The sequence below is a fragment of the Salvelinus alpinus genome, chromosome 24 (assembly GCF_045679555.1).
Source record: "Salvelinus alpinus chromosome 24, SLU_Salpinus.1, whole genome shotgun sequence".
Taxonomy (NCBI): domain Eukaryota; kingdom Metazoa; phylum Chordata; class Actinopteri; order Salmoniformes; family Salmonidae; genus Salvelinus; species Salvelinus alpinus.
In genome coordinates, this window is record NC_092109.1 from 41,791,624 (window position 1) to 41,818,516 (window position 26,893).

A 26,893-nucleotide genomic window follows, 5' to 3' on the forward strand; every position below is an offset into this window, starting at 1 on the left:
AGAACATGCCACGTTGCATAGTGATGGAGAAGTGGAGCGTCGGCAGCCGGGGCAGCCGGGGGTTGTGGCTTATTTAGGTCGTGGCTTTTAAGTAAATTATTTTTAGAAGAAACATTTGGATACATAAATGTGAAAGTCTTGTGTGAAGATCAGTTTGGAATCATTATTTTAATGTAACTAAACCACTGTAATTTCGTGCTGGAGACATTAAAAGGCCCAAAAAATGTTTTGCAGTTTTGTCAGCCAACAAAATGCCACAGATGTCTCAAGAATTTGCATGCTGACTGCAGCAATGCCAACCAGAGCTGTTGCCAGAAAATTGAATGTTAATTTCTCTACCATAAGACGCTTCCAGCGTTGTTTTTAGAGGATTTGGCAACCGGCCTCACAACCGCAGAACACGTGTAACCACGCCAGCCCGGGATCTCCACATCCTGCTTCTTCACCTGCGGGAACGTCTGTGACCAGCCACCCGGACAGCTGATGAAACTGTGAGTTTGCACAACCGAAGAATTTCTGTACAAACGGTCAGAAACCGTCTCAGCGAAGCTCATGTAGCCAAATGTAGACTTCTTCACAATGTAACCCTTAACCAGGGTTCTAAGTATCACAATGTAACCCTTAACTCGGGTTCTAAGTATCACAATGTAACCCTTAACCAGGGTTCTAAGTATCACAATGTAATCCTTAACCAGGGTTCTAAGTATCACAATGTAACCCTTAACCAGGGTTCTAAGTATCACAATGTAACCCTTAACCAGGGTTCTAAGTATCACAATGTAACCCTTAACCAGGGTTCTAAGTATCACATGGAATTATGAAAGTATTAGTGCAGATTCTAGGCATGCGGTGGATAAGTGAAAGCGTGTATGGTGAATACAACAGGGTCTTGACCTGTCTGCAGTTTGGCGTCGTGACCGACATCAGTGGGCAAATGGTCACCGTGACGTGATCCTGAGGCCCGTTGTCGTGCCATTCATTCGCCGCCATCACCTCATGCTTCAGCATAATAATGCACGGCCCCCATGTCGCAAGGATCTGGACATAATTCCTGGAAGCTGACAATGTTCCTTCTATGGCCTGCATACTCACCAGACATGTCACCCATTGAGCATGTTTGGGATGCTCTGGATCAATGTGTTTTCGAACAGCGTGTTTCAGTTCCCGCCAATATCCAGCAACTTCACACAGCCATTGAAGAGGAGTGGAACAACACTCCACAGGCCACAATCAACAGCCTGATCAAGGAGATGTCACTGAAAAGATTTGGCATGGGTCCCCAGATCCTTAAAATGTTCTACAGCGACACCATCAAGAGCATCCTGACCAGTTGCATCACCACCTGGTATGGCAACTGCTCGGCATCTGACCGTAAGGCGCTACAGTGGATGGTGCGTACGGCCCAGTACATCACTGGGGTCAAGCTTCCTGTCATCCAGGACCTCTATACCAGGCGGTGTCAGAGGAAAGCCCAAAAAATTGTCAAAGACTCCAGTCACCCAAGTCATACACTGTTCTCTCTGCTACCTCACAGCAAGCCATAAGACTGCTGAACAATTAATCAAATGAAAACCTGGACTATTTACATACCCCCCCCCCCCCCCCCGTTTATTTTTACACTGCTGATACTCGCTGTTTATTATCTATTCATAGTCACTTTATAAATGACTACCCTGTACCCCTGCACATTGACTCTGTACTGGGTCCACCCTGTATATAGCCTCGTTATTGTTATGTAATTTTCTTGTGTTACTTTTTGATTTTATACTTTTTTTTTTACTTTAGTTTATTTAGTAAATATTTTCTTAACTCTATTTCTTGAACTGCATTGTTGATTAAGGGCTTGTAAGTAAACATTTCACTGTATTGTATTCGGCACATGTGACAAATCCAATTTGATTTGATATCTGTATTCCCAGTCATGTGAAACCCATAGATTCGGGCCTAATGAATTTATTTAAATTGATTGATTTCCTTATGTGAACAGTAACTCAGAAAAATAAAAAATAAAAAAATGTTGCATCTTGTGATTATTTTTGTTCAGTGTAGTGAAAAATCAACGGAATAAGATCTTTTTTTTAAAAAGGGCTGTATTTACAGGGAATGTAAGATTTGGTTTCAAATTAAGAATTTGTAACCCAGTTCAAGTAATATAGATAGATACTATACACATTAAGGATTAGCTCTTCTCTTCCTCCTCTTTCTACTAATATAGATAGGCAGTTCCAGTGGAAAAGTGAAAAATCTATTTGGAGGAAGATTGTAACTTTTCTTGTTTACAGGAAATTCATTTTTATTTCTAATTCATTATGTTTGAAGCGACCTAAACAAATTCTCATAGAAATGTGAGTTATAGATATGTCATTCTCATTGAAAGCAAGTCTAAAAAAGATGTAGGTATGTTCTACGTGTTCTATTTCTATGCTTCCCATTCTTAAGTTTTTGTTTTTGTATCTTGTACTTTTGGTTTTGTACACCAGGTTCAAACAGCTGAAAATACAATATTTTTAGTTATTAAAAAAATATAATTCACTGCAGTTTAGATGGTACAATGATTCTCTCCACTATACTTGCTTGTTTTGTCACATAAACTGAAATTAGGCGAACTATTAGAATTTTTGCAAACCGGGAAATGGCGGAGTGATTTCTGCATATTGCTCCTTGAAAAGGGGGAAATTAAAAGTGTTGTATGAAATAGGTTGCAGCAACTGTAAATATAGGTTCGATAATAATCAAATATAACTGTTGGCATTGAATATTTTATTTGGTTTCAACAAATGTAGTATTTCCCCTTGAGAGATCGTATCTCATTTACTTTTTTTTTTTAGGTTGATCCATGTTTTACAGTGCAGAGCTGGTTCTATCGTGTGTGTGTGTGTGTGTGTGTGTGTGTGTGTTTCCTACTCGTTAGTGAAAGGTAATATTCCAGCTACGGTGTTCTCTGATTATAATTGACTATGCAAAAGACAGAATATGTGTGTTTCCCAAATGGCACTATATAGCGAATAGATTGCCAATTGAGACTAAACCAGAGTTTAATTAAAATCAAACAAAGAACATGTCTTGAGACTGATAATTCCATTGTTCATGGTATAAAATGAATCTTTTGTGTCACGTTCCTGACCTGTTTTCTGTTGTTTTGTATGTGTGTGATGGTCAGGGCGTGAGTTTTGGGTGGGCAGTCTATGTTTGCTGTTTCTATGTTGGTTTTGGGTTGCCTGGTATGGCTCTTAATTAGAGGCAGGTGTTTTGCGTTTTCCTCTAATTGAGAGTCATATTAAGGTAGGTTGTTCTCACTGTTTGTTGGTGGGTGATTGTCGCTGTGTCTGTGTTTGTTGCACCACACGGTACTGTCTCGTCTCGGTCGTTCCTGTTCATGTGTTCTTCGTTTCATGTAAGTTCGTAGTTTAGGTCTGTCTAGTTCGTTTTGTTATTTTGTATATTTAGTCAAGTGTATTTCGTGTCTGTCTTCGTCTTACAATAAAGTCATTATGTATTCATCACCCGCTGCGCCTTGGTCTACTCACTCACCGAAAGAGAGCTGTTACAGAATCACCCACCAACAAACCCAGATCAAGCAGCGGGTTAACGGACAGCCACGACAGCAGCAGTGGGAAAAGGAGGATTGGACATGGGAAGAGATCCTGGACGGTAAAGGACCCTGGGCAGAGCCAGTGGAGTGTCGCCGCCCCAAAGCGGAGCTGGAGGCAGCGAAAGCGGAGAGGCGACGTTATGAGGAGGCAGCACGGAAGCAAGGCTGGAAGCCCGCAAGTACTACCCTAAAATTTCTTGGGGGGGGCTAAGAGGTAGTGGGCCGAGGGCAGGTAGGAGACCTGCGCCCACTTCCCAGGCTAACCGTGGAGAGCGGGAGTACGGGCAGACGCCGTGTTACGCAGTAGAGCGCACGGTGTCTCCTGTACGGGTGCATAGCCCAGTGCGGGTTATTCCACCTCCCCGCACTGGTAGGGCTAGATTGAGCATTGAGCCAAGTGCCATGAGGCCGGCTCTACATATCTGGCCACCAGTACGTCTCCTTGGGCCGGCTTACATGGCACCAGCCTTACGCATGGTGTCCCCGGTTCGCCTACATAGCCCGGTGCGGGTTATTCCACCTCCCCGCACTGGTCGGGCGACGGGGAGCATTCAGCCAGGTAAGGTTGGGCAGGCTCGGTGCTCAAGGGAGCCAGTACGCCTACACGGTCCGGTATTTCCGGCGCTACCTCCTCACCCCAGCCCAGTACCATCAGTGCCGACACCACGCACCAGGCTTCCAGTGCATCTCCAGAGCCCTGTTCCTCCTCCACGCACTCTCCCTATGGTGCGTGTCTCCAGCCCAGTGCCTCCAGTTCCGTCCAGCCAGGACCAGCCAGAGCCGTCCAGCCAGGACCAGCCAGAGCCGTCCAGCCAGGACCAGCCAGAGCCGTCCAGCCAGGACCTGCCAGAGCCGTCCAGCCAGGACCTGCCAGAGCCGTCCAGCCAGGACCTGCCAGAGCCGTCCAGCCAGGACCTGCCAGAGCCGTCCAGCCAGGACCTGCCAGAGCCGTCCAGCCAGGACCTGCCAGAGTCCCTCAGCCAGGACCTGCCAGAGTCCCTCAGCCATGACCTGCCAGAGTCCCTCAGCCAGGACCTGCCAGAGTCCCTCAGCCAGGACCTGCCAGAGTCCCTCAGCCAGGACCTGCCAGAGTCCCTCAGCCAGGACCTGCCAGAGTCCCTCATCCCGGTGCTGCCCCTTATCCCGGTGCTGGCCCTTATCCCGGTGCTGCCCCTTCATTTAGGTGGTTTTAGTTGGAGGGTGGTCATTGGGAGGGGGATACAGAAGCGGGGAGTGACTATGGTGGTGTGGGGACAACGTCCGGAGCCTGAGCCACCACCGTGGTCAGATGCCCACCCAGACCCTCCCCTGGACTTTGTGCTGGTGCGCCCGGCGTTCGCACCTTGAGGGGGGGGTTCTGTCACGTTCCTGACCTGTTTTCTGTTGTTTTGTATGTGTGTGATGGTCAGGGCGTGAGTTTTGGGTGGGCAGTCTATGTTTGCTGTTTCTATGTTGGTTTTGGGTTGCCTGGTATGGCTCTTAATTAGAGGCAGGTGTTTTGCGTTTTCCTCTAATTGAGAGTCATATTAAGGTAGGTTGTTCTCACTGTTTGTTGGTGGGTGATTGTAGCTGTGTCTGTGTTTGTTGCACCACACGGTACTGTCTCGTCTCGTTCATTCGGTCGTTCCTGTTCATGTGTTCTTCGTTTCATGTAAGTTCGTAGTTTAGGTCTGTCTAGTTCGTTTTGTTATTTTGTATATTTAGTCAAGTGTATTTCGTGTCTGTCTTCGTCTTACAATAAAGTCATTATGTATTCATCACCCGCTGCGCCTTGGTCTACTCACTCACCGAAAGAGAGCCGTTACACTTTTGTAACGTATATGCACCCAGCATTGAAAACCCATAGTTTTTTTCACTCTTAGAAAGGAGTCTAAGTAGAACCAGACAGGGGTCTATGGTTTGTCCTCATAGACCGAACATTTTGATTTTATAAAGTATACTACTTTTTCCCACATTTTGTTACGTTACAGCATCATTCTAAAATTGATTAAATTGTCCCCCCCCCCTCATCAATCTAAACACAATACCCCATAATGACCAAGCAAAAAAACTGTTTTTTTGAAATTGTTGCAAATGTATTAAATATAACTACCTGATGTATCACATTTTACATCAGTATTCAGACCTTTTACTCAGTACTTTGTTGAAGCACCTTTGGCAGCGATTACAGCCTTGAGTCTTCTTGGGTATGACGCTACAAGCTTGACCTGTATTTGGGGAGTTTCTCCCCATTCTTCTCTGCAGATCCTCTCAAGCTCTGTCAGGTTGGATGGGGAGGGTCACTGCACTGCTACTTTCAGGTCTCTCCAGAGATGTTCAATAGGGTTCAAGTCCAGGCTCTGGCTGGGCCACTCAAAGACATTCAGAGACTTGTCCCGAAAAGAGGATCGGTGGCAGCTAGTAGGCTAGTAAATCGGGTACACGATATATACCACAGATCACATTCTAGAATGGATTATTTCATTATTTTTAACAGAATTACAGAAACTGTGATGAGCTGTTAGATAGGAGCCATTTATCTAACTGATCGTGCCGTATTGTAATTACACATTTAATTACAGTAATAGGAAGTAGGTGGGGTTTAAACACGTTATTACTACAGGATAAAGAATTTGAGAGATGACTTGGCCTTGGAATAGCACTACTGTTGTGTGTGTGTCCTCTCACATTGCCACCGTTTCAGTTTTTTAAAGGTAATATTGTTTTTTTGCTTGAGGGAGATAACTTGGAGAAGACTAATAATTACACTATAAATACAAAAGTATGTGGACACCCATTCTTATTAGTGGATGTTGGCTATTTCAGCCACACACATTGCTGACAGGTGTATCAAATCGAGCACACAGCCATATTGGGTAAAATGTCAGAGGAGACGAGGTTGTAAATTAGTTCAGATTTTGGGGCAAAATGTCAGAGAAGACAAGGTTGTATATTAGTTCAGATATTTGGGTAAAATGTCAGAAGACGAGGGAAAAGGTAGACAAGATTTTCATGGATTTAATTTCCCTCCCCTAATGTTCCATAGGAGGGGTTTGTCACAGGATGATGTATGTTGGCGACGTGAAGGGGCAGAAGGAACCCTCATACACGCACTGTGGGAATGCCCCGTTGTGCACCCCCTATGGGCCACAGCCTTACAGCGCATGGCCTTGGATCCCAGGTACCTACAGTAGGTCACCAAGACTGTGTCTGCTGAGTGACAAGGCTCAAATAAGAGGGATTAAAAAAAACAAAATGTAAAATACAATGTTTAGGTATTGTTTCTGTGTTAAGACTCGTCCTGAAACATTGGAAGAGCTCTAATGAGCCAGTGTTCACGGAGTGGATGAATCTGTTGATTAAAAAACACATCGTATGAAAACATGTTAGCAAATAGGCTGGGGAAAAAATTATAGAGACAAAAAAGATACGAGAACGATTGTGGGCACATAAAATAATATCATGGCCATGAAATAGCAGATCATTTCTCAGGAAAACATCTCCCTGTATTTATGTGTTTTTATATATTTTTTTTTAATATGTTGGTTTTGTGTTAAAGATTTTCTTATTATTATTGTCTATACCCATAAAGAAAATATGTCTCTCGCCCTCCCCCTCTCTCCTGATTGGTTCTAACCTTTTCCCCCACTCTACAGGTGCTGAATCTGGTCCAATCGTACGTGACTCTGCGTGTTCCACTGCACGTGTCATACGTGTTCCAGTCCCCGGTGGGTGCGGGGGGCTGGCAGCATTTAGACCAGCAGTCTGAGCTCCGCCTCACCTTTGTGTACGATACTGCTATACTGTGGAAGGACGGCATCGGGAGCCCACCGCAGGCTGAGTTACAGGGTGAGAAGAAACAGAGAGTGCGTGGGAGAGGGGCATCTGTGTGAGAGTGAGGGAGGAGGGAGTGCGGGAGGAAGAGAGGGAGGGAGGGAGGGAGGCAGTGAGTGGGTGGGGGAGTGAGGGAGAGAATGTGAGAGGGAGTGAGCGGGTGAGGGAGGTAGGGATTGGGGAAGGGAGTAAGTGGGTGGGGGAGGGAGTGAGCAGGTGAGGGAGGGAGGGAGGGAGGGAGGGTAGGAGGGGGTGAGGGCGGGAGGGGGTGAGGGAGGGAGGGAGGGAGACGGAGAGAGAAAGTGAAAGGGATAGATGATTATTATTCCAAAATCAAATAAAAACTACTTTGAATATTGATAGCAAATCTAAAAGTTAATCTGCATTCTGCAGGTGCCCTGTACCCCACCAGTATGCCTATCGACGAGCAGGGTCGTCTGGTGGTCAACTTTAAAACCAAGGCTCGCTTCAGAGGTCTGTTTGTAGAGGCCAACTTTGAAGGCAGGATCAAGAGCACAGGTGACACACACACACACACACACACACACACACACACACACACACACACACACACACACACACACACACACACACACACACACACACACACACACACACACACAACATACAATATATCCATGTCCATAATATTGGACCAGTCAGTCTATATAATAATATGTATCAGTCAGTCTATACAGTATAATAATATGTATCAGTCAGTCTATATAATAATATGTATCAGTCAGTCTATATAATAATATATATCAGTCAGTTTATATAATAATATATATCAGTCAGTTTATATAATAATATATATCAGTCAGTCTATACAGTATAATAATATGTATCAGTCTGTAAGGTTCTGGGTGTAGCTGGTGCAGAGGAGTCACAGGCGCAGGACAGCAGAGATGAGTAACAAAAGGAACTTTCCTCAAAATGTCCAAATACATGAAGTAATACCAAGCCCACAAACAACGAACCGAACTTACAATAAAACAATCACTCACAAAAACCATGGGGAAAACAGAGGGTTAAATAATGAACATGTCATTGGGGAATTGAAACCAGGTGTGTAAAACAAAGACAAAACAAATGGAAAATAGAAAGTGGATCGGCGATGGCTAGAAAGCCGTTGACGTCGACCGCCGAACGCCGCCCGAACAAGAAGAGGGACCGACTTCGGCGGAAGTCGTGACACAGTCAGTCCATACAGTATAGTAATATGTATCAGTCAGTCTATATAATAATATGATTCACTCAGTCTATACAGTATAATAATATGTATTAGTCAGTCTATATAGTAATATATATCAGTCTATATAATAATATGTATCAGTCTATATAATATTATGTATCAGTCAGTCTATACAGTATAATAATATGTATCAGTCAGTCTATACAGTATAGTAATATGTATCAGTCAGTCTATACAGTATAATAATATGTATCAGTCAGTCTATACAGTATAATAATATGTATCAGTCAGTCTATACAGTATAGTAATATGTATCAGTCAGTCTATACAGTATAGTAATATGTATCAGTCAGTCTATACAGTATAGTAATATGTATCAGTCAGTCTATACAGTATAATATGTATCACTCAGTCTATACAGTATAGTAATATGTATCAGTCAGTCTATACAGTATAGTAATATGTATCAGTCAGTCTATACAGTATAATAATATGTATCAGTCAGTCTATACAGTATAATAATATGTATCAGTCAGTCTATACAGTATAATAATATGTATCAGTCAGTCTATACAGTATAGTAATATGTATCAGTCAGTCTATACAGTATAGTAATATGTATCACTCAGTCTATACAGTATAATAATATGTATCACTCAGTCTATACAGTATAGTAATATGTATCAGTCAGTCTATACAGTATAATAATATGTATCAGTCAGTCTATACAGTATAATAATATGTATCAGTCAGTCTATACAGTATAGTAATATGTATCACTGTCTATACAGTATAATAATATGTATCAGTCAGTCTATACAGTATAGTAATATGTATCAGTCAGTCTATACAGTATAGTAATATGTATCAGTCAGTCTATACAGTATAATAATATGTATCAGTCAGTCTATACAGTATAATAATATGTATCAGTCAGTCTATACAGTATAATAATATGTATCAGTCAGTCTATACAGTATAGTAATATGTATCAGTCAGTCTATACAGTATAGTAATATGTATCACTCAGTCTATACAGTATAATAATATGTATCAGTCAGTCTATACAGTATAATAATATGTATCAGTCAGTCTATACAGTATAATAATATGTATCAGTCAGTCTATACAGTATAATAATATGTATCAGTCAGTCTATACAGTATAGTAATATGTATCACTCAGTCTATACAGTATAATAATATGTATCACTCAGTCTATACAGTATAGTAATATGTATCACTCAGTCTATACAGTATAGTAATATGTATCACTCAGTCTATACAGTATAATAATATGTATCAGTCAGTCTATACAGTATAATAATATGTATCAGTCAGTCTATACAGTATAGTAATATGTATCACTCAGTCTATACAGTATAATAATATGTATCAGTCAGTCTATACAGTATAGTAATATGTATCACTCAGTCTATACAGTATAGTAATATGTATCACTCAGTCTATACAGTATAGTAATATGTATCAGTCAGTCTATACAGTATAGTAATATGTATCACTCAGTCTATACAGTATAGTAATATGTATCACTCAGTCTATACAGTATAGTAATATGTATCACTCAGTCTATACAGTATAGTAATATGTATCACTCAGTCTATACAGTATAATAATATGTATCAGTCAGTCTATACAGTATAATAATATGTATCAGTCAGTCTATACAGTATAGTAATATGTATCAGTCAGTCTATACAGTATAGTAATATGTATCAGTCAGTCTATACAGTATAGTAATATGTATCAGTCAGTCTATACAGTATAATAATATGTATCAGTCAGTCTATACAGTATAATAATATGTATCAGTCAGTCTATACAGTATAGTAATATGTATCAGTCAGTCTATACAGTATAGTAATATGTATCAGTCAGTCTATACAGTATAGTAATATGTATCAGTCAGTCTATACAGTATAATAATATGTATCAGTCAGTCTATACAGTATAGTAATATGTATCAGTCAGTCTATACAGTATAGTAATATGTATCAGTCAGTCTATACAGTATAATAATATGTATCAGTCAGTCTATACAGTATAGTAATATGTATCAGTCAGTCTATACAGTATAGTAATATGTATCAGTCAGTCTATACAGTATAGTAATATGTATCAGTCAGTCTATACAGTATAGTAATATGTATCAGTCAGTCTATACAGTATAGTAATATGTATCAGTCAGTCTATACAGTATAGTAATATGTATCAGTCAGTCTATACAGTATAATAATATGTATCACTCAGTCTATACAGTATAGTAATATGTATCAGTCAGTCTATACAGTATAATAATATGTATCACTCAGTCTATACAGTATAGTAATATGTATCACTCAGTCTATACAGTATAGTAATATGTATCAGTCAGTCTATACAGTATAGTAATATGTATCACTCAGTCTATACAGTATAGTAATATGTATCACTCAGTCTATACAGTATAGTAATATGTATCAGTCAGTCTATACAGTATAATAATATGTATCAGTCAGTCTATACAGTATAATAATATGTATCAGTCAGTCTATACAGTATAGTAATATGTATCAGTCAGTCTATACAGTATAGTAATATGTATCACTCAGTCTATACAGTATAGTAATATGTATCAGTCAGTCTATACAGTATAATAATATGTATCAGTCAGTCTATACAGTATAGTAATATGTATCACTCAGTCTATACAGTATAGTAATATGTATCAGTCAGTCTATACAGTATAATAATATGTATCAGTCAGTCTATACAGTATAATAATATTTATCAGTCAGTCTATACAGTATAATAATATGTATCAGTCAGTCTATACAGTATAGTAATATGTATCAGTCAGTCTATACAGTATAGTAATATGTATCAGTCAGTCTATACAGTATAGTAATATGTATCAGTCAGTCTATACAGTATAGTAATATGTATCAGTCAGTCTATACAGTATAGTAATATGTATCAGTCAGTCTATACAGTATAATAATATGTATCAGTCAGTCTATACAGTATAGTAATATGTATCAGTCAGTCTATACAGTATAGTAATATGTATCACTCAGTCTATACAGTATAGTAATATGTATCAGTCAGTCTATACAGTATAGTAATATGTATCAGTCAGTCTATACAGTATAATAATATGTATCAGTCAGTCTATACAGTATAGTAATATGTATCACTCAGTCTATACAGTATAATAATATGTATCAGTCAGTCTATACAGTATAATAATATGTATCAGTCAGTCTATACAGTATAGTAATATGTATCAGTCAGTCTATACAGTATAATAATATGTATCAGTCAGTCTATACAGTATAGTAATATGTATCAGTCAGTCTATACAGTATAGTAATATGTATCAGTCAGTCTATACAGTATAGTAATATGTATCAGTCAGTCTATACAGTATAGTAATATGTATCACTCAGTCTATACAGTATAGTAATATGTATCAGTCAGTCTATACAGTATAATAATATGTATCAGTCAGTCTATACAGTATAGTAATATGTATCACTCAGTCTATACAGTATAGTAATATGTATCAGTCAGTCTATACAGTATAGTAATATGTATCACTCAGTCTATACAGTATAGTAATATGTATCACTCAGTCTATACAGTATAGTAATATGTATCACTCAGTCTATACAGTATAGTAATATGTATCACTCAGTCTATACAGTATAGTAATATGTATCAGTCAGTCTATACAGTATAATAATATGTATCACTCAGTCTATACAGTATAGTAATATGTATCACTCAGTCTATACAGTATAGTAATATGTATCAGTCAGTCTATACAGTATAGTAATATGTATCACTCAGTCTATACAGTATAGTAATATGTATCACTCAGTCTATACAGTATAGTAATATGTATCACTCAGTCTATACAGTATAGTAATATGTATCAGTCAGTCTATACAGTATAATAATATGTATCACTCAGTCTATACAGTATAATAATATGTATCAGTCAGTCTATATAATAATATGTATCAGTCAGTCTATACAGTATAATAATATGTATCACTCAGTCTATACAGTATAGTAATATGTATCAGTCAGTCTATATAATAATATGTATCAGTCAGTCTATACAGTATAGTAATATGTATCACTCAGTCTATACAGTATAGTAATATGTATCAGTCAGTCTATACAGTATAGTAATATGTATCACTCAGTCTATACAGTATAATAATATGTATCAGTCAGTCTATATAATAATATGTATCAGTCAGTCTATACAGTATAGTAATATGTATCAGTCAGTCTATACAGTATAGTAATATGTATCAGTCAGTCTATACAGTATAGTAATATGTATCAGTCAGTCTATACCGTATAGTAATATGTATCAGTCAGTCTATACAGTATAGTAATATGTATCAGTCAGTCTATACAGTATAGTAATATGTATCAGTCAGTCTATACAGTATAGTAATATGTATCAGTCAGTCTATACAGTATAGTAATATGTATCAGTCAGTCTATACAGTATAGTAATATGTATCACTCAGTCTATATAGTATAGTAATATGTATCACTCAGTCTATATAGTAATATGTATCAGTCAGTCTATACAGTATAGTAATATGTATCACTCAGTCTATATAGTATAGTAATATGTATCACTCAGTCTATATAGTAATATGTATCAGTCAGTCTATATAATAATATGTATCAGTCAGTCTATACAGTATAATAATATGTATCAGTCAGTCTATACAGTATAATAATATGTATCAGTCAGTCTATATAATAATATGTATCAGTCAGTCTATACAGTATAATAATATGTATCAGTCAGTCTATATAATAATATGTATCAGTCAGTCTATATAATAATATGTATCAGTCAGTCTATATAATAATATGTATCAGTCAGTCTATACAGTATAGTAATATGTATCACTCAGTCTATACAGTATAGTAATATGTATCAGTCAGTCTATACAGTATAGTAATATGTATCAGTCAGTCTATATTAAATGTGAATCTTTTAGTCCCCACTTTACTTTTTCCCTTTCTCTTTCCCCTCCTTCCCTACCCAGCATCCTCTCTGTCATCCATGGTGATGTGTGAAGACAACCCTGGCTTGACCTTTAACCTCAGCCTGGTGAGGAGTGAACCCACCTACAACCAGCCTGTCCAGCAGTGGACATTCACATCAGACTTTGCTGTGAGTGTATACCCCAAACCCTAACCCTAGCCCAACCCAAACCTATTTTGACCCAGCCAGTTGGGTTGTTGGGAGTACCCACAACATGAGTTAATCGGTTATGTATTTCTTTACTCTCATGTTGGGATGACCTAGCCGCCGGGTCTTTTTGAACGTAATCCTTACATTATTTTCAGGAGGCGTGGCTTATCAGGGGCGTGGATTTAAGCTAGATATTTTGGGCCACCCGTGAGAGTAAATGTCATTCCTGTTTATTGTGTTTAATTTACATACTGCATATTTTTATTTTCCTTATTTTTTGTTGTTATATAATAATAATTTATTACATATTATAATAAGATATACCACCTTATTGTATCCTAACAATGGGATTTATAGGCTTTTAGGGAAATCATACATTTCTGTAAGCCTCATTGAAACTACAAAAATGTCAATGTACAACCTTAACATATGCAAGTCAGTTAAGAACAAATTCTTATTTTCAATGACGGCCTAGGAACAGTGGGTTACCTGTCTTGTTCAGGGGCAGAACGACACAATTGTCCCTTGTCAGCTCGGGGATTCGAACTTGCAACCTTTCGGTTACTAGCCCAAAGCTCTAACCGCTAGGCTACCCTGCCTAACATGTGTTAACTATACAACAGAACCAATGAAAAGCAATGACATTTACTCTCACATGGTGCGAAAAATAACTATCTAAAACCCACGCCCCTACTAAACTACGAATCCAGTCTTCAGCCAGTAACCTCTAACCCCTAACCCTACCAGCCAGTAACCCTAACCCCTAATTCCTAACCCTACCAACCAGTAACCCCTAACCCCTAACCCTACCAGCCAGTAACCCCTAACCCCTAACCCCTAACCCTACCAGCCAGTAACCTCTAACCCCTAACCCCTAACCCTACCAGCCAGTAACCCCTAATCCCTAACCCTACCAACCAGTAACCCCTAACCCCTAATCCTACCAGCCAGTAACCTCTAACCCCTAACCCTACCAGCCAGTAACCCCTAACCCTACCAGCCAGTAACCCCTAACCCCTAATCCTACCAGCCAGTAACCCCTAACCCCTAACCCTACCAGCCAGTAACCCCTAACCCTACCAACCAGTAACCCCTAACCCCTAATCCTACCAGCCAGTAACCCTAACCCCTAACCCTACCAGCCAGTAACCCCTAACCCTACCAGCCAGTAACCCCTAACCCTACCAGCCAGTAACCCCTAACCCTACCAGCCAGTAACCCTAACCCCTAATCCTACCAGCCAGTAACCCCTAACCCCTAACCCTACCAGCCAGTAACCCTAACCCCTAACCCTACCAGCCAGTAACCCCTAACCCCTAATCCTACCAGCCAGTAACCCATAAACCCTAACCCTACCAGCCAGTAACCCCTAACCCCTAACCCTACCAGCCAGTAACCCCTAACCCCTAACCCTTCCAGCCAGTAACCCCTAACCCCTAATCCTACCAGCCAGTAACCCCTAACCCCTAACCCTACCAGCCCTAACCCCTAACCCTACCAGCCAGTAACCCTAACCCCTAACCCCTAACCCTACCAGCCCTAACCCCTAACCCCTAACCCTACCAGCCAGTAACCCCTAACCACTAACCCTACCAGCCAGTAACCCCTAACCCCTAACCCCTAACCCTACCAGCCAGTAACCCCTAACCCTACCAGCCAGTAACCCCTAACCCTACCAGCCAGTAACCCCTAACCCCTAACCCTACCAGCCAGTAACCCTAACCCCTAACCCTACCAGCCAGTAACCCTAACCCCTAACCCCTAATCCTACCAGCCAGTAACCCTAACCCCTAACCCCTAACCCTACCAGCCAGTAACCCCTAATCCTACCAGCCAGTAACCCCTAAACCCTAACCCTACCAGCCAGTAACCCCTAACCCCTAACCCTACCAGCCAGTAACCCCTAACCCCTAACCCTACCAGCCAGTAACCCCTAACCCTACCAGCCAGTAACCCCTAACCCCTAACCCTACCAGCCAGTAACCCCTAACCCCTAACCCTACCAGCCAGTAACCCCTAACCCCTAACCCTACCAGCCAGTAACCCCTAACCCCTAACCCTACCAGCCAGTAACCCCTAACCCCTAACCCTACCAGCCAGTAACCCCTAACCCCTAACCCTTCCAGCCAGTAACCCCTAACCCCTAATACTACCAGCCAGTACCCCCTAACCCCTAACCCTACCAGCCCTAACCCCTAACCCTACCAGCCAGTAACCCCTAACCCTACCAGCCAGTAACCCCTAACCCCTAACCCTACCAGCCAGTAACCCTAACCCCTAACCCTACCAGCCAGTAACCCTAACCCCTAACCCCTAACCCTACCAGCCAGTAACCCCTAACCCTACCAGCCAGTAAACCCTAACCCCTAACCCTACCAGCCAGTAACCCCTAATCCTACCAGCCAGTAACCCCTAAACCCTAACCCTACCAGCCAGTAACCCCTAACCCCTAACCCTACCAGCCAGTAACCCCTAACCCCTAACCCTACCAGCCAGTAACCCCTAACCCCTAACCCTACCAGCCAGTAACCCCTAACCCCTAACCCTACCAGCCAGTAACCCCTAACCCCTAACCCTACCAGCCAGTAACCCCTAACCCCTAACCCTACCAGCCAGTAACCCCTAACCCTACCAGCCAGTAACCCCTAACCCCTAACCCTTCCAGCCAGTAACCCCTAACCCCTAATACTACCAGCCAGTAACCCCTAACCCCTAACCCTACCAGCCCTAACCCCTAACCCCTAACCCTACCAGCCAGTAACCCCTAACCCTACCAGCCAGTAACCCCTAACCCCTAACCCTACCAGCCAGTAACCCTAACCCCTAACCCTACCAGCCAGTAACCCTAACCCCTAACCCCTAATCCTACCAGCCAGTAACCCTAACCCCTAACCCCTAACCCTACCAGCCAGTAACCCCTAACCCTACCAGCCAGTAAACCCTAACCCCTAACCCTACCAGCCAGTAACCCCTAACCCCTAACCCTACCAGCCAGTAACCCCTAACCCCTAACCCTACCAGCCCTAACCCCTAACCCTACCAGCCAGTAACCCCTAACCCCTAACCCTACCAGCCAGTAACCCCTAACCCCTAACCCAACCAGCCAGTAACCCTAACCCCTAACCCTACCAGCCAGTAACCCCTAACCCCTAACCCTACCAGCCAGTAACCCTAACCCCTAACCCTACCAGCCAGTAACCCCTAACCACTATAGTCCCCCTCTCCACTCTACTGTACTGTGCTAAACTGGTTAAACTGCCTTTGGTCTAATGGTCAAACAATTTTCATGGCAAACAATACAATTGCATCTCCCAATCTATCAATAATATTTAATGTCCCAATATATCAATAATATTTAATGTCCCAATGTATTAATGATGATAATGTCCCAGTCTATCAATAAAATGTAATGTCCCAATATATCAATAATATTTAATTTTCCAATATAACAATAATGATATTTCATGTCCCAATGTATCAATGATGATAGTTATTGTCCCAATATAACAATAATGATATTTCATGTTCCAATGTATCAATGATGATAGTTTCTGCTAATGCTGACGGTATGATGGTGTCAGTGAGCAAACACACATCCTGACAATTGCCCCCAAAATATTGTCTTTCTCATAAACAGAAAATAATTGTTTCACTCTCCCTCCTTCTCTCCCTCCTTCTCTCCCTCCTTCCCTCTCTCCTTTCCTCTCTCCTTTCCTCTCTCCCTCCTTCTCTCCCTCCCTCTCTCCTTTCCTCTCTCCTTTCCTCTCTCCTCTCCACTCTCCCTCCTTCTCTCCCTCCCTCCCTCTCTCCTTTCCTCTCTCCCTCCTTCTCTCCCTCCTTCTCTCCTTCCTTCTCTCCCTCCCTCTCTCCTTTCCTCTCTCCTTTCCTCTCTCCTTTCCTCTCTCCTCTCCACTCTCCTCTCCTCTCCTAGGTGCATGACTATTCTGGTACATACAGAGTGAATCTGATTCCCTGTACTACAGCCCAGAACATGGAGTACACCGTCCCCCCTGTCTGTAACCCCAGAGAGCCTGTCACCTTCCACCTGGACATACGCTTACAACAGGTAGTTATTGATTTGGAACCATTGATTATCAATAGGTCATACAGTATATTGATTGTGAATCACGATATTGTGATAGCAGTATATATAACCCTCCTCTCCCTCCCTCCCTCTCTACCCCCCCTGCCCCTCTCCCTCTCTCCCTCCCCCCTCTCCCTCCTCTCCCTCTCCCTCTCTACCTCCCTCCCCCTCTCCCTCTCTCCCTCCCCCCTCTCCCTCACCCTCCTCTCCCTCTCCCTCTCTACCTCCCTCCCTCTCTACCTCCCTCCCCCTCTCCCTCACCCTCCTCTCCCTTCCCCTCCCCCTCTCTCCCTCCCCCTCTCTCCCTCACCCTCCCCTCTCACCCTCTTTCCCTCCTCCCACTCTCCCTCCCTCACCAGGTCAGTGAACCAGTATCATTAGAGTTCAGTCTCAACACTCAGATATTCCTGCTATCCAAGAGGAACCTATGGCTGTCTGACGGATCCATGGGCTTCGGACAGGAGAGCGACGTGGCCTTCTCAGAGGGTAGGTTACAGCAGACAGCATCCCCTATAGGCAAGGAGGGAGATGACACCTGAACAGGAGGAACAGTCAACCAACTCATTCACACCTGTACAGATGTCGGATCTTAACTTGATCACTATTTTGTAGCGGATAATTTTCCTGATGCATCAGGATATTCAAATGAGCCTCTTCGGTGGCTAAACGTGCGGGGACAGTTGAGTTGTTGGGATCAGGGCTCGCTATCTCAGATAATGTTGTCGCTCACGTTGAGTTGTTGGGATCAGGGCTCGCTATCTCAGATAATGTTGTCGCTCACGTTGAGTTGTTGGGATCAGGGCTCGCTATCTCAGATAATGTTGTCGCTCAGGTTGAGTTGTTGGGATCAGGGCTCGCTATCTCAGATAATGTAGTCTCTCACCCAAACGCTATAGACCTAGGTTCTATTATTGCAACATTGAAATTTACACAATGCAGCCGTACACATCAACAACCGTTGTTTTACATAGCTTAATAACACAAGATAGATATTGGTCTCCACTAGGCTAGGACCTACACGTGTCTAGTGTATGTAGAGACTGGATACTTCAGTTTGCATACCGCCCCAACAGGTCCACAGACAATGCAATTGCCATCACACTGCACACAGCCCTATCCCATAGGACAAGAGGAATACCTATGTAAGAATGTTGTTCATTGACTACAGCTCAGCATTCAACACCATAGTACCCTCCAGGCGAATCATCAAGCTGGAGGCCCTGGGTCTAAACCCCGCCCTGTGCAATTGGGTCCTGGACTTTCTGACGGGCCACCCCCAGGTGGGGTAGGTAGGAAACAACATCTCCACTTCGCTGACCCTCAACACTGGGGCCCCACAAGGGTGCTTGCTCAGCCCCCTCCTGTACTCCCTGTTCACCCACGACTGCGTGGCTATGCACACCACCAACTCAATCATCAAGTTTACAGACGACACAACAGTAGTGGGCTTGATTACCAACAACAACGAGACAGCCTACAGGGAGGAGGTGAGGGCACTAGGAGTGTGATGGCAGGAAAACAACCTCTCACTCAATGTCAACAAAACAAAGGAGATGATCGTGGACTTCAGGAAACAGCAGAGGGATCCACATCGAAGGGACAGCAGTGGAGAAGGTAGAAAGTTTTAAGTTCTTGGGCGTACACATCACAGACAAACTGAAATGGTCCACCCACACAGACAGTGTGGTGAAGAAGGCGCAACAGCGCCTCTTCAACCTCAGGAGGCTGAAGAAATTTGGCTTGTCACCCAAAACCCTGACAAACTTTTACAGATGCACAACTGAGAGCATCCTGTCGGGCTGTATCACAGCCTGGTACGGCAACTGCACCGCCCTCAACCGCAAGGCTCTCCAGAGGGTGGTGCGGTCTGCACAATGCATCACTGGGGGCAAACTACCTGCCCTCCAGGACACCTACAACACCTGATGTCACAGGAAGGCCAAAGGGACCATCAAGGACAAGAACCACCCGAGCCAGTGCCTGCTCACACCGCTATCATCCAGAAGGCGAGGTCAGTACAGGCTCATCAAAGCTGGGACCGAGACACTGAAAAACAGCTTCTATCTCAAGGCCATCAGACTGCTAAACAGCAATCACTAACTTAGAGAGGCTGCTACCTACATTGAGACCCAATCACTGAACACTTTAGTAAATGGATCACTAGTCAATTTAAAACTTCTTCGGGATCGGTGTCCCTTCCACGGGACGGTTGAGCTAACGTAGGCTAATGCGATTAGTATGAGGTTGTAAGTAACAAGAACATTTCCCAGGACATAGACATATCTGATATTGGCAGAAAGATTACATTTGTGTTAATCTAACTGCACTGTCCAATTTACAGTAGGTATTACAGTGAAAGAATACCAGGCTATTGTCTGAGGAGAGTGCACAGTTTTGAACGTGAAAAGTTATTAATAAACAAATTAGGCACATTCGGGCAGTCTTGATACAATATTTTGAACAGAAATGCAATGGTTCATGGGATCAATCTAAAACTTTGCACATACACTGATGCCATCTAGTGGCCAAAATCTAAATTGCACCTGGGCTGTAATAATACATTATGGCCTTTCTCTTGCATTTCAAAGATGATGGTACAAAGAAATACAAAATAAAGTTATATTTTTTCTTTGTATTATCTTTTACCAGATCTATTGTGTTATATTCTACTACATTCCTTTCACATTTCCATAAACCTCAAAGTGTTTCCTTTCAAATGGTACCAAGAATATAAATATCCTTGCTTCAGGGCCTGAGCTACAGGCAGTTAGATTTGGGTATTTCATTTTAGGAGAAAATTGAAAAAAAGTGGGTAATTCTTAATTCACAATGCCACTTTAAATAATGTTTACATATCTTACATTACTCATATCATATAAATATACTGTATTATATACCATCTATTGCACCATGCCTATGCCGCTCGGCCATCGTTCATCCATATATTTATTTGTACATATTCTCATTCACCCCTTTAGATTTGTGTGTATTAGGTAGTTGTTGGGGAATTGTTAGATTACTTGTTAGATATTACTGCACTGTCGGAACTAGAAGCACAAGCATTTCGCTACACTCGCGTTAACATCTGCTAACCATGTGTATGCGACCAATAATATTTTGATTTGATTTAGTTTATCCTAAGGTTACACATGAACTGTCAAAATGTAGTTAATTTGTTTCCTGGGGTCATCTAGAGGTTAGCGCTGTTGATCACATATAGGCCTACTGTGTCAGCGTGTGCTTGATTCTGGCCCACGCCCTTCTGCCACAAAGCACTCAATCCCCTGATTGACTTGATGTAGTTAAACATTTCAAATATGGACAGTTCCGGGTTATTTTACCCCCCGATCTTCATAAGAAATGACCATACCAGTCACTTTTGGAGCACATGAATAGTAATCTAACAAAATAATTTGTTTGCAAGCAGGACTAAGGCAGAGGGAAAGAGGCGAAGCAAGAGGTCTCCCTCTCGCCAAAATAAGTCCAGAATAAGCCCAATGCGTTTCCATTAGCTTAATATGCAGACCTGAACTTGTCGCCTGCCTTCCTGCCTTTGGGATGACCCCCATTGTTAGGACGGAAACATGAGCATCTCATCATTATATACAAATATCTGACTAAGGGTAACACCGGCATCTTTTAGGGAGCGGTAATGATATAACCAATTATCATATTGATGGTTGGCGATAATCTAGTGCCATCGATGGTTGCAATAGGCCTCTTGTTATTTGTTTATATTCCAATTGTCACGCCTGCTCCCGCTCGTCCTCTCTGGCGCTCGAGGGTTCCAGGCTGCCCTTCGTTACGCACACCTGTCACCATCATTACTCACACCTGTCACCATCATTACTCACACCTGTCACCATCATTACTCACACCTGTCACCATCATTACTCACACCTGTCCCCATCATTACTCACACCTGTCACCATCATTACGCACACCTGTCACCATCATTACTCACACCTGTTACCATCATTACGCGCATGTGTCACCATCATTACTCGCACCTGTCACCATCATTACTCACACCTGTCACCATCATTACGCGCATGTGTCACCATCATTACTCGCACCTGTCACCATCATTACTCACACCTGTCACCATCATTACTCACACCTGTCACCATCATTACGCACATCAGCACTCATTGGACTCACCTGGACTCCTTCACGTTTTGATTGCCTTCCTTGAAATCTGTCTGTTTCCTCTGTTTCATCCCCGTATCAGCATAATGGATGTTTCCAATTCCCCCTGTCCAGACGCTGTCTGTATTCTGTTCCTGTCCATGGTTATTAAGTGTTCACTCCCTGTCCCTGCTTCTCGTCTCCAGAGTCGATCCTTACACCAATAGGCTACATTCTGTAGACTAACCATTAGTTACATAGTTCAGCTTTAAGGACTAGTTACAAATTTAGTTGGGTAATTTTTACACCTTATAATAAACTGTGACAGCAAACAAAAAGAGCAACAACTTAGTGCATTTAATTTGACATAATTTTTTTTATTTAAGCCTGCCAGCACCATGTTGCAGATGTCCTCCAGCACAGGTAGTCTTCAATGAAGACTGACATCGAACAAAGTTCGTAGGCTGTACAGTTTAAATTACGGCCAATCAAAGGTGACTTAATATCTGTCAATATACTCAATTTCATAAAAAGGTTAAATGGTACTCGAGACAATGGAATCATTTTACAATTTCAATAGCATTAAATGAAAATTAATTTCACAACATAATTTCAAGTACCTGTGATGGTAAAAATATTTATACCAAGCTCCGTATAGCATGTTACTGTACAGCTACTGTGTTACAATTTAGGCGCTTATCGGTGCCATTTTCCACCCTATTACGGGTACGCGTAAAGGGCTACACGGAACATGATTGTTATTGATTATAATCACTACTGAAACAGACCGTTGCTTCTCTATTCTCTCTGCCCACCCCCCTCCCCTCCCTTCCCCTCCCCTCCCCTCCCCTCCCCTCCCCCTCTCCAGGTGATACTATCTACGGTCTTGTGATGGTGGACCCTGTTCAGAACCTGGGGGACTCTTTCTTCTGCAACATAGAGAAGGTGTACCTGTGCACCGGCGCGGATGGATACGTGCCCAAGTACAACCCCACTAACTTTGAGTTTGGATGTCTGGCTGAATCTCCCTCTCTGCTCTACCACTTCAAGATCTTAGTGAGTATAGCAGACTGTAGTCAGTCAGACTCTCCCTCTCTGCTCTACCTAATACACACCTATACACAACTTAAAATCACATCCTAATAAGCAACTTAAAATCACATCCTAATAAACAACTTAAAATCGCATCCTTAAATAAACACCTAGAAACAACTTAAAATCACATCCTAATAAACACCTAGAAACAACTTAAAATCACATCCTAATAAACACCTAGAAACAACTTAAAATCACATCCTAATAAACAACTTAAAATCGTATCCTTAATAAACACTTATACACAACTTAAAATGACATCCTAATAAACTATCATGACACAAGGCGATACCCAGATGCAGACACAGGAGGCAGATGGTTGGAGTCTTAGAATATTTATTAATCCAATAGGGTAAGGCAAGAGAATGGTCGTGGACAGGCAAAACCAGTTCAGAGTCCAAAAGGCACCAAAGGGCAGGCATAATCAAGGTCAGGGCAGGCAGGATGATCAGGCAGGCGGGAAAGTAGTCCAGTGTCAGGCAGGGGTCAAAACCGGGAAGACTATCACAAAGAGAATAGCAGAAGGAGTACGGGAAAAACACGCTGGTTGACTTGACTAACATACAAGATGAACTAGCGAGAGACAGGAAACACAGGGATAAATACACTGGGGAAAACAAGTGACACCTCAAGGGGGTGGAGACAATAACAAGGACAGGTGAAACAGATCAGGGTGTGACACATTTTTTTAAATCCCATCCTAATAAACACCTAGAAACAACTTAAAATTACATCCCAATAAACAACTTAAATAACATTGTAATAAACACCAAGACACAACTTAAAATGACATCCTAATTAACACTTATACACTACTTAAAATTACATCCTAATTAACACTTATACACTACTTAAAATTACATCCTAATTAACACTTATACACTACTTAAAATTACATCCTAATAAACACCTAAAACCTTTTAAAATTACATCCTAATCAACTACTTCAAATCACATCCTAATAAACGACTTAAAATCACATCCTAATAAACACCTAGAAACAACTTAAAATCACATCCTAATAAACACCTAGAAACAACTTAAAATTACATCCTAAGAAACACCCTAGACACAACTTAAAATCAAGCTATTTATCACATTAGTACAATGTCTGAATCTCCTAATGTAAAATATGCATGTTTTTTCCTTTAATAAATCATGAGGAAGAATACAAAATGAATGTAATGTAGCAACGACAAGAGTGTTAAATTATGAATGTAATGTACTGACGACGAGCGTGTTAAATTATGAATGTAAAGCATCAGAGAGTCCTGTAGAACAGAAAGGACCTGAGAAAGCTTTTTGATTCTGATCTCAGAAAAGATAGATTTAACCCAAAGATGACATTACATCAAGAACTCTCTTCTTGAGAGAGAGAACCTCTCAACGTTAAAACGGTACTGTCTAGTGTTATCACTGCATTTCACTACAGTCAATCTTTATTTTTATCATTCTGTCTGTGTATTCTCTTTGGTGATAATCAATACTCTACTCTCTACTCCTCGTGTGTCCCCACCCCCCCACTCTCTCCCCTCCTCTTCCTCTCCGCTCCTCCTCTTCCTCCCCCTCCAGGACAAGGCCCAGCCCGAGACTCAGGCCCGTGGGTTTGGTGACGTGGAATTTAATGCAATGTTGGCTGCAGATGACCCCTCAACTCTCTCTCTGGTCAGACAGCCTGGAACAGACGGATTCAGACTGGACTCTACGGCCATGTTCCAGGTACTGTACTGTACTATAGTACACTGTACTGTAGTGTATTATACTGCACTGTGCTCTACTATAGTATACTGTACTGTACTGTACTGTTCTCTACTATAGTATACTGTACTGTACTATACTGTTCTCTACTATAGTATACTGTACTGTACTGTTCTCTACTATAGTATACTGTACTGTACTATACTGTTCTCTACTATAGTATACTGTACTGTACTGTACTGTTCTCTACTATAGTATACTGTACTGTACTGTAGTATACTGTACTGTTCTCTACTATAGTATACTGTACTGTACTGTAGTATACTGTACTGTTCTCTACTATAGTATACTGTACTGTAGTGTATTATACTGCACTGTGTTCTACAATAGTACACTACACTGTACTGTGCTCTACTATAGTATACTGTGCTGTGCTGTACTGTACTGTTCTCTACTATAGTACACTGTACTGTGCTCTACTATACTGTACTGTGCCCTACTATAGTGCACTGTACTGTGTTCTGCTATAGTATACTGTACAGTACTGTGCTCTACTATACTGTACTGTGCTCTAATATAGTATACTGTACCGTGTTCTGCTATAGTATACTGTACTCTACTATAGTATACTGTACTGTGTTCTACTATAGTATACTGTACTGTGTTCTGCTATAGTATACTGTACTGTGTTCTGCTATAGTATACTGCACTGTGTTCTACTATAGTATACTGTACCGTGTTCTGCTATAGTATACTGTACTGTAATGTGCTCTACTATAGTATACTGTACTCTACTCTACTATAGTATACTGTACTCTACTATAGTATACTGTACTGTACTGTGCTCTACTATAGTATAGTATACTATACTGTGTTCTGCTATAGCATACTGTATTGTAAAAAATCAAATCAAATTGAATTTTATTGGTCACATACACATGGTTAGCAGATGTTAACGCGAGTGTAGCGAAATGCTTGTGCTTCTAGTTCCCGACAGTGCAGTAATTTCTAACAAGTAATCTAACAATTCCCAACAACTACCTAATACACACACATCTAAAGGGGTGAATGAGAATACAGTTGAAGTTGGAAGTTTACATACACTTAGGTTAGTTTTTCAACCACTACACACATTTCTTGTTAACAAACTATAGTTTTGGCAAGTCGGTAATAAATAAAATGCAAGTCGGTAAACAATAAATGCAGCCTCAGGATATATGGTTTCCAGTTTACATAGAGTCCAGTGATGTTCCTTGAGGGCCGTCTTTGTGTCTGCTTGAGGGGGAATGTACACCACTGTGACTAAAACTGACTAGAATTCCCTTGGGAGGTAAAATGGCCGGCATTTGATTGTAAGGACTTCTAGGTCGGGTGAGCTGAAGGACTGTACTGTGCTCTACTGTAGTATACTGTAATGTGCTCTACTATATTATACTGTAATGTTCTCTACAGGGTGGCAGGTAGCCTAGTGGTTAGAGCGTTGGGCCAGTAACTGAAAGGTTGCTGGATTGAATCCCAGAGCTGACAAAGTAAAAATGTGTCTTTCTGCCCCTGAACAAGGCAGTTAACCCGCTGTTCCTAGGCCGTCATTGAAAATAAGAACTTGTTCTTTACTGACTTGCCTAGTTAAAAATATATATATATATAGTATACTGTGCTCTATTATAGTGTACTCTGCTTTAATATAGTGTTCTACTATATTGTGCTGATTGGCTGACAGCCGTGATATATCAGACCGTATACCACGGGTATGACAAAACATTTATTTTTACTGCTCTAATTACTTTGGTAATCAGTTTATAATATCAATAAGGCACCTCGGGGGTTTGTGGTATATGGCCAATATACCACGGTTAAGGGTTGTGTCCAGGCACTCCGCTTCCGTCGTGCTTAAGAACAGCCCTTAGCTGCGGTATATTGGCCATATACCACACCTCCTCGGGCCTTATTGCTTAACTATAGCATTTTGGACTGAAACTCTTCACTTATTCTGTGTACCAGATAGCTAGATAGTTATGTTGTATACCAGATACTTATGTTGTATACCATATAGTTA

At 41.5% G+C, this 26,893-nt stretch overlaps 1 protein-coding gene across 1 annotated transcript in view; it reads left to right on the plus strand.

Moving 5' to 3' along the window:
• The window catches only part of LOC139551908 (FRAS1-related extracellular matrix protein 2-like), a 275,653-nt gene that overhangs the window by 243,192 nt on the left and 5,568 nt on the right, over positions 1 to 26,893 (plus strand). Inside the window, exons 24-30 of the mRNA XM_071363246.1 lie at positions 7,228 to 7,420; positions 7,799 to 7,924; positions 13,684 to 13,811; positions 17,764 to 17,898; positions 18,276 to 18,402; positions 22,913 to 23,100; positions 24,712 to 24,858. Coding sequence (XP_071219347.1) covers positions 7,228 to 7,420; positions 7,799 to 7,924; positions 13,684 to 13,811; positions 17,764 to 17,898; positions 18,276 to 18,402; positions 22,913 to 23,100; positions 24,712 to 24,858 — 1,044 coding nt within the window. The remainder of the gene's footprint in view (positions 1 to 7,227; positions 7,421 to 7,798; positions 7,925 to 13,683; positions 13,812 to 17,763; positions 17,899 to 18,275; positions 18,403 to 22,912; positions 23,101 to 24,711; positions 24,859 to 26,893) is intronic.